Source organism: Elephas maximus, chromosome 7 (genome assembly GCF_024166365.1).
Source record: "Elephas maximus indicus isolate mEleMax1 chromosome 7, mEleMax1 primary haplotype, whole genome shotgun sequence".
Taxonomy (NCBI): domain Eukaryota; kingdom Metazoa; phylum Chordata; class Mammalia; order Proboscidea; family Elephantidae; genus Elephas; species Elephas maximus.
Window position 1 is genome coordinate 31739480 of NC_064825.1, and position 9988 is coordinate 31749467.

General features: G+C 38.8%; 1 protein-coding gene across 1 annotated transcript; it reads right to left on the minus strand.

Moving 5' to 3' along the window:
• Positions 1-2254: 2254 nt before the first annotated feature.
• On the minus strand, positions 2255-3487 carry LOC126078925 (upstream-binding factor 1-like protein 1). The gene has a single exon (XM_049889748.1). The coding sequence runs from the start codon at positions 3485-3487 to the stop codon at positions 2255-2257; it is 1233 nt and encodes a 410-aa protein (XP_049745705.1).
• Between the last annotated feature and the right edge of the window lie 6501 nt (positions 3488-9988).

Genomic DNA, 9988 nt, shown 5'->3' on the forward strand with positions numbered 1-9988 from the left:
CTGCTTTATCAAATAAGTTTATGTAATATTCTAAATCCTTTGTTGCTCTTTCAACAGTGTTCACAGCATCTTCACCAGGAGCAGACTCCATCTCAAAAAGCCACATTCTTTGCTCATCCGTAAGAGGCAACTCCTTGTCCGTTCAAACTTTGTCATGAGATTGCAGCAATCCAGTCACATCTTCAGGCCCCGCTTCTGATTCTAGTTGTCGTGCTATTTCCGCAACTGCAGTTACTTTCTCCACTAAAACTCTGGACCCCTCAAAGTCATGCATAAGAGCTGGAATCAACTTCTTCCAAATTCCTGTTAATGTTGATATTTTGACCTCCTCCCAGAAATCACAAATGTTCATAATGGCATCTAGAATGGTAAATCATTTTCAGAATGTTTTCAAATTACTTTGCCCAGATTCATCAGAAGAATCACCGTCTATGGCAGCTACAACCTTACAAAATGTGTTTCTTAATAAGACTTGAAAATTGAAATTATACCTTGATCCATGGACTGAAGAATGGATGTTGTATTAGCAGGCATGAAAACAATATTAATCTCCCTGTACATCTCTATCAGAGCTCTTGGGTGACCAGGTATGTCTCATTGTGATCCGCATCTTTCGTTGTTGCTGTTAGGTGCCATAGAGTTGGTTCCAACTCATAGCGACACGATATACAACTGAACGAAACAGTGTCTGTTCCTGCACCATCCTCACAATCATTGATATGTTTGCACCCACTGTTGTAGCCGCTATGCCAAGTGTCTCATTGAGGGTGCTTATCTTTAGACTTTTTCAAATTCTTATAAAATACAGAAAACTTGTTTATGGTTCTTTTATGATGGGGATCCACCCAATTTCTGACAACTTTATTAGGACAGTATTTTTCTTATTTTAAACATTATCAATGTCCACATTATTTACCTTATTTTCTTTTATATTTATATTAAAGCGTTTTCACCAGATTAGGAGTCCTTTCTTCAAAAGATCCACTGGAGCAACTTAAGCCTCAGACTGTGGGGGCCAAGGAGGCTTGATCCTACCCTACCATACCTCTCTGAGACTCACTGTCAAGAATTAGTCAATCTCAATTTATTTGTTGTTGTTGTTTGCTGTGCAATGGATTGCTTTTGTATGGCCTTTCTTGCCATGGTCCTGTAACTGCCACCTAGGTAATTGGGTTGGACTGTGTAAATAAGGTAACTGCGTCCACCAAGGGGATTGGTCAATTTTGATATCCGGCTAGGCTTAAAGTGAGTCATCCCAGAGGTGGAAGATAGATCTCAAAACAACCACGAAAGAATAGCCAGGATTGAGCAAGTCCTTTGGAACTGGGATCCCTGTGCTGAGAACCTCCCAGACTCAGGAGACAGAGAGAGAGCTCTAACCCTGAAGGCGGCAAGATGGCAAGCAGCAGGGAAACGTTAGCAGTAGAGGCAGCAGAACCAGGAGCCTGACAGGAGACTAGCAGGGGAAATTCATATATATATATATGTAATGCTAACGTTGAGATTCATTTCTACCTGTAGCAGCAGAAAACATGTGATTTCTGCCCAGGGTAAACACAGACATTTCCTGGAAACTAGTGCCGAAAATTAAAGGGCACTGATTGTATGGAGACGCTCATTCAAATGAAACAGTTAAGTTCTTATCTTTAATGTTATTTTTTTAATTCAGAAATAAAAATACATTGACAGCTACCAGTTAAATATATAGACATAATCACTACTGCCCACATTACTCTGCCAACTGTAGTATTGGAAATGCCCAACTCCTTCCCGCAGGCAGTGGATGAGAGAGATCCCAGGAGTTCGACAATTTTCTTAAAGGCACCTATCCTACCTCCCATCAAATATTTCTCAACCCAATTCCAGTGCAGGAATTCAGAGATCAACAGGGAAGGTCGAGGGCACAGATTTATGAGTGTCCTCTTATCAACTCTAGCAGGCAGAAGATGAGAACAAAGCTTCACATTTCAGAAATACTGTCTAATCTAGAGAGTTCCCACTCCCTAGCCATCTCATTGTGTATTCCAAGAGCCCCAATGACATGGAATTTCTTGGGAGAGGGATGATATCGAGATGTATGGAGCCTAATACTGGCTAAGTCTTATAGTCATTTTCCCAAAAGGATACCCCCGACCCCCAACTTCAAGTTCCCTTTCTGCCAACTTTTCCTACTTTGTACTGAGGTGGAGGAAGGGAAAGGAAAGAAGAAAAATAGGAGGGAAATATGAGAGATTCATTTTCATTAGGATCTGGCTCAGTTGAAGTCTGAATCTTCTGAGGAAGATGAGCTGGAGTCGCTGTCTTCAGACCCCTCATCTCTATCCTCATCCTCACTGCTAGAGTCTGAGGAGTCACTGCCTTCCACCACTTGCCCATCTTCCTTCTTATTTTGTGCTGACCCCCATGGAGGATGATGACTGACTTGAATAGTTTCTGGTGAATCTGTGCCTGGAACCTGTAGCTCCCATTCCTCTCTAGGCCCTTCTTGCAAACACTTCACTGATGGGCACTGCAGAGACATCTCTCTGAGTTTGCTCATATTCTTGCCCATAGAATAGGTTGCATTTCTGTATGCTGCATATTCTTCAGGAGACAGGCTCCTGAGCCAGTGATCCAGGTCCACCTTGTACTGTTTCTGCAGCTCCTCAGCCAGGTTCTTATAATGGTCCTTCAGGCTCTGTGGGATGTGCTGCCAGCATCTGCTAATCTCCACCCTGCGCTCTCTCATGGGCACATATTGCAGCTCCCTACTTAACCACATATCCTGGTGGAACTTGTGGTATCCATTCATGGGAGGCTTCTCGGGCTCTCCATGGAATTTCATCTGCTTGGAAAAGTCACCATTCCCCAGAGAAGACCCCATTTTGTTCCTATTTCCCAGAGAACTCTTTTGGGTTTCAGTTCGGTGCCTCTTGGGGACAACAGATCTCTTGCTGCTCTGGATGAGATCAGGGTGGTCTTTCTTGAATTGAGCTAGTTTTTCTTCAAATTCCTGTCTCTCCTTCTGGAAATCATGAATATATTTTAGTTTCATCTTCTCTGGGAGCTCTTTATATTTCTTGGATAGAACCTTGGTCAGCCTCTGGTTGCTCAGCTCAGGGTGCATTTGGGAGTACTGGGAACACTTCTCCTTGAAGAAGTGGAAATAAGTAGTCAAGGGCTTCTTGGGGAAGTCTGGATGTGTCTTGAATTTTTTGTTTTTGGAGAGTTTTTTAACACGTTCCTGAGCTTCCAGGACTAATTCTTTCAAAGTGCGAGATTTCCTCAAAGTATAGGAAATCTCTAACCATTTGTTTTTGCACATTTCTCCAGTAAAACCTCTAAAAGCTACCTTTTCCCAGTTCATACGTGACTGGGTTGTTTTGAACTTTCGCTTGTCATTAGGTGAGAGGTTATTCTCCATGCTTTCCAGTAACATCAGTATGTCCTCTTCAGACCAGTGGTCTTGAGCTTTAGGCAATGACATTTTTAGGTCTTTGAGCCACATTTACGGCCCTAGCTGTCCAGAAACTTCAACAGGAGCTCAAGGTTTTTCACTCTCAAGATTCAGCAAATAAGGTATTTCTTGAGATCCTGTAGTGTTTGTGACACGACGGATCTAAAGAGAAGGAGAAGAAAAATTACTCTCTTCCTGCAATGAATCAGAAAAACATACAATACTTGAGATATATTCCTTCCGTGATTTAATAAAATAAACAAAAACTCCATCAAATTCTGAGTTTAAATGACACTTACGTTTTCAGATGATACATTTGCACATATTCTCTTGCCCCAGCTTGTCTTCCGCCCATTCTCACCAGACCTAGATTAAATAGAAGTCAAGGAGAATGATCGGCCACTAACTCAAGAGGCTTGGGATGAGGGAAAGTTCCAGGGAAAAGGGTGAAAATAAAAAGAGAAATGACTAAAACAGAAATGACTTTCACTCCATAGTGCCTGAGAGTGGCCACTTTCTCCACGGAGTCAGGTAGCCCTCCGTCTTCTCACAAAAAATGCATACTTGTGGAATTTTTTACAAGAGTTCCATATCAAAACTTGAACATGAATTAAATGACTAATCTGTGGGTTCTTTTGCACTCTTGCTTGAGAATGAATGCTTTCGGATGAACCATACTGATTTTTCTTTCAAACGGAAAGGATTCAATGAGAATTATATAACATTAAAAATATTTGGTTGTTACTCATCTTTAAGCCTCAAAGTTTTACAACCTTTAGAAAATCCCTTCAAAATACCTGACACTTACTGGAAAGTAAACAAACATCAGATCTGATTTTTCCTCATTTCAATCCATCCAACCAATTACCACAATAAAATTGACATAGTAGAAAAACAATTAAAAGGTTGTAAAGGTAGATGTTATCAGTCAGGAAAGTAGGAAACACACTCTAATACAGAGGGTTTCAGGGGATTTCATGAAGGGGCTCCTCACAATGTTGCATGAAAGGTGAAGGGAACCAATAAGGGGATGAAGCCCCCCAAATCTAGCAATGGTAGGAAGCTATGCCACCCTTAAACCTGAAGGTGGCAAAACAACTCTAGGTGAAATTGAGGGATTAGCCAGTGTGCTTTTAAATCCTGAGAAAAGGCTTTCAGGTCAGAGCTTGAGAATGAGTTTGTGAGGGTTTAGTGAAAGGCAGAGAACTACTCAGAATCACTGAGATTGAAGAGAAAGCACTTGACACAAACTTATTTGAGGAAAAATCAGATAAAAGAATTAAAAAAAAAAATGAAAGAACCCAAAGAATTATGTGGGACTCTATCAAGAGGAGGAGCCTACGAGTGACTGGAGTGCCAGAACAGGGAGGATAACAAAATACAGAGAGAATTGTTGAAGATTTGTTGGCAGAAAACTTCCCTGATATTGTAAAAGATGATAAGATCCAAGAAGGTCATGAAACCGCACACAGGGTAGATGCCAAAAGAAAGTCACCAAGCCATACTATAATCAAAGTTGCCAAAACCAAAAATAAAGAGAATTTTAAGAGCAGCTAGGGAAAAGTGAAAAATGATCTATGAAGGAAAGTCAATAAGACTAAACTCTGACTACTCAGCAGAAACTATGCAGGCAATAAGGAAATGGGATGTCATATATAAAGCCTTGAAGGAAAAAAATTGCCTGCTGAAAATTATATTTTCAGCAAAATTGTCTCTCATATAAAATACGACGGCAAAATTAGTGCATTTCCAGATAAATAGAAGTTTAGGCAATTTGTAAAACCAAATCAAAATTATAAGAAATACTAAAGGGGGTCCTAGTGTGAGAAAATCAATAACATCAGATAACAACTCAAGACTGGAACACAGGTCAGAACAACCAGATATCAACCCAGATAGGGAAGTCACAAAAAGAAATCAAAGCTAAACACTGAAAATAGAGAAACAGAGAAGTTAAAATATAAATGCTGACAACATTAAAACAAAAAAGAGGGACTAAATAATGGACTCATAGAACTTTCATATGGAGAAGAAGTCGAGGTGGTATCAAGAAATAAAAGATTGGTTTAAACTTAGAAAAATAGTGGCAAATATTAAGGTAACCACGAAGCAAACTAAATGTCCTACACATCAAGATAAAAAACAAGAAAAACATAAGGACTTAGCAAATACAAAATCATCAACAACGAAAAAAGATGAAAGAAAATACATAAAGAAATACGACTGAGCACAGAAAATTAAGTGGGACAAAGAAACTGTCAACAACACATACAAAAAAAAATCCATCAAAATGACAGCACTAAACTCATACCTATCCATAAGTACGCTGAATGTTAATGAACTAAATGCAGCAATAAAGAGATACAGGGTGGCAGAAGGGATTAAACAACAAGATCTGTCTATAGGCTGCCTACAAGAGTCACGTGTTAGACTCAAAGACACAAACTAAAACTCAAAGGATGGAAAAAATATATCAAGCAAACAACAATCAAAAAAGAGTAGGAGTGGCAACATTAATCTCTGACAAAATAGACTTTAAAGCAAAATCTACCACAAAGGAAAAGGGAGGACACTATATAATGATAAAAGTATCAGTACACCAGGAGGACATAACCATAATAAATATTTATGCACCCAATGACAGGACTCCAAAATATGTAAAACAAACTCGAACAGGATTGAAAAGAGAAATAGACAGCTCCACAATAGTAGTAGGAAACGTCAACACACCACTTTCTCTGAATGACAGAACATCCAGAAAGCTCAATAAAGGAACAGATCTAAATGCTACAATCAACTAACTTGATCTCATAGACGTACACAGAACACGCCACCCAACAGCAGCCAAGTATATTTTCTTTTCCAACACACATGGAACATTCTTCGGAATAGACCAAATATTAGGCCACAAAGCAAACCTTAAAAGAATCCAAAACATTGAACTATTACAACGCCTCTTTTCTGACCATAAAGCCATAGAAGTAGAAATCAATAATAGAAAAAGCAAGGGGAAAAAATCAAATACATGGAAACTGAACAACACCATGCTCAAAAACTACTCTGTTGTAGAAGAAATTAAGGATGGAATAAAAAATTCACAGAATCAAAAGAGAATGGATTAGCCCAAGACAGTAACCATTCCCAAAGCCAACTCTTCAGACAGGGATTGGACTGGACTATGGGATAGAAAATGATACTGGTGAAGAGTGAGCTTCTTTGATCAAGTAACACATAAGGCTATAGGGGTAGCTCCTGTCTGGAGGGGAGATGAGAGGGCAGAGGGGGTCAGAAGCTGGCCCAATTGACGGGAAAATAGAGAGTGAAGTGTGTTGTCTCACGAGGGGGAGAGTAACTAGAAGTACATAGCAAGGTGTATTTAAATTTTTGTATGAGAACCTGACTTGATTTGTAAACTTTCACTTAAAGCACAATAAAAAATTAAAAAAAAAAAAAAAAAGAGAGACTGGGAGCATATCCTACCAGAACTTTTGGGACACAGCAAAAACAGTGTTCAAAGGTCAATTTATAATAATAAACGCACACATCCAAAAAGAAGAAAGGGCCAAAATCAAAACAATAACCCTACAATTCGAACAAATAGAAAGCAGGTAGCAAAAGAAGCCCAAGGGCACCAGAAGAAAGGAAATAATAAAAATTCGAGCAGAAATAAATGAAAGAGAGTAGAAAAACAACTGAAAGAGTTAACAAGACCAAAAGCTGGTTCCTAGAAAAGATCAACAAAATCAATAAATCATTGGCCAAACTGACGAAAAAAAGTCAGAGAACTGAAACTTATAAACTGCAGGGAAAACAAAGATATTCTAAGAAAAAGAAATACAATCACAGTATAGCCCCTGTCTCATCTATAATTTCAATTTACGTAGGGAAAATAATTGGTATAATAATAATTATGCACATTTGTCTTCTGTCATTCTCCTATAATATAGAAAATGTCCTTCTTGAAACTTATCATAAAAAATGCATTAGAAATATGTACATGCAAAACATGTTCGCAATACCAAACTTTCCCTTTTGAAATTTTGTTAATTCAGACAGAATGCAACAAAAAATTCAATTTCTGAATAGAAAAGTGTTAATAAGAATTAAACTAAGCTTTGTAAAACTGAATCAGATTTCAATCAGAACTTTTATATATGAACATATATGAAGGAGCCCCGGTGGTGCAAAGGGTTAAGCACCCAGCTGTAACAGAAAGGTTGGTGGTTCCAATCCACCCAGACACTCCTCAGGAGGAAGACCAGGAAATTTGCCAAGTAAACCCAATGGGATACTTCTACACTGTTATGCTGAGTTACTATGAATCAGAATCAATTCAACAGCTCCCACAACAAGCTTTTAAAATATGTTATTATCGACACTGGGCATTAAAACATACCAAAAATTAGAGACTAAACTCTCCACGCCCTTTCTATTAGCAAGCACCCTTTCACACTGTGAAAGATGAAAGTATCATGTAACAGTGAAAATCAGCACCAAACAACAAACTGTGCTTTTTAAAATGAATTTTGATAAAAAATTGGGTCCTCACTTTTACATTAAATGAATACAGACAGCCTTCTCATTTCTAATATCCCTGCATGGTCAGCAGTAAAATTTTGTGCCCGAGAATTTCCTAGCTTCTTAAAGTCAGTAAACAGAATTTTTTAAAGAGACATTCACCAGGATTAAAACCTTTTTTCTTCTCCAAAACCATTGTATTACATATTTATAGTAGAATATTCCTCTTACATATACAAGCATGCACTACTTTTAGAGTCGTACATTTATGAACTTCGTATAAAGTAAGATAATTCTGTTCATTTTTTAGGAACCATAAAATTCTGTTCATTTTTTTAGGAACCATACCAAGTACAAAATTACAAGATATCTGGCAACTACTTTCTGAGTCCTTATAATCCAATGAACAATCCAAAAAAAAAAAACCAAGGCATACATAAAAATAAGACAAAATTTAACCACCCTATTAATTCCAATATATAGCAATATTGACATAATAGATTAATTCATATAGGACAGAGTAGAACTGCCCCAAAGAGTTTCCAAGGAGCGCCTGGTGGTTTGGAACTGCCGACCTTTTCGTTAGCAGCCGCAGCTCTTAACCACTACGCCGCCAGGGTTTCAAATTCCTACACAGGTTAAGAAAAGGACTAATTTTTATAAACAAATGATATCATTTCATAGAAAAATACCGCAATTCCTGATTGATAAACCAAAATTATTTTTAGTTTGTTTTGGTTTCAGAAAGTAGCAAGAAGTCTTCTTCTGTAAGTTGTGTACTCCCGTAACTCACCTAAGGAATATGCGAAGCCTTTCGCCAATGCTTGCCGTCGAAGTAGTGTTACCGGAGTCAGTTCGGGGATCCAGATCCTCCCGGTGTTTTCAGAAGACTCCGCAGGCAGGAGAGTTCCACAGGCACTCTTGTCTCTTCTGGAGAAGAGTGAGCTTGTTTCCTTGGATGCCTTTTATTGAACCCTGAAGACCACACCTGATTTTTCCCTTTGATTATATTTCATGTGGCTTCCAATTAGAGTTAATAGAATGATTAGGTTTCTTCAAAAGAAATGATTGATTTAACACCTTGGTAATCTCCACAAACCGACTCAACAAACATAATCTCATCAAGAAATAATCCTAACTCTAGACAAACAGGCGCTGAAGACCGGACCGCCCCAAGATCTCCCTCTCAGTCAAATCAATCAGTAAGCTTGCCCCACCCTGGGGTGTTCCTGGGGACCCCAGACCCGACTTACTTTACCCATAAAAACTCCTTGGGCTATTGTTCTGGGAGATACCTTGGCAACCGGGGTCCTGATGTGCTCCTTTACTTGGCCAACTAAATAAAGCTGCTTCTTTTGCTTTCATCTGCTCTGTGTGCCTTCCTAGCCTGGCTGAGCAAACCTGGAAGTCCGGTTACACAGTGGTCTTGGCCTTAGGCAATGACATTTTTAAGTCTTTGGGCTACATTTATGGCCCTAGCTGTCCAGAAACCTCAACAGGAGCTCAAACTTCTTCACTCTCAAGATTCAGGGAGTGAATTATTTCTTGAGGTCCTACACTGTGTGTGATACTATGATTCTGAAGAGAAAGAAAAGAAAAATTACTCTCTTCCTGGAATGAATGAGAAAAACATCTTACTTGAGATGTATTCCTTGTGTGATTTAGTTTAACCTTAACAGTATAAATAAAAACTTGCCCAACCTCTTAATTGAAATTTACATTTAGTTTTCAGATGCTACATCCGCACTTACCCTCTTGTCCCAGCCGGCCTTCTACCCAATCTCACCAGACCTACCTTAAAATCATTAACTAATGACATTTTCTTTTCTAAGTTTTTTTTTTTTTAATTAACTTTTATTGAGCTTCAGGTGAACGTTTACAAATCAAGTCAGTCTGTCACATATAAGTTTATATACATCTTACTCCTTACTCCCACTTGCTCTCCCCCTAATGAGTCAGCCCTTCCAGTCTCTCCTTTCGTGACAATTTTGCCCACTTCCAACTCTCTCTATCCTCCCATCCCCCCTCCAGACA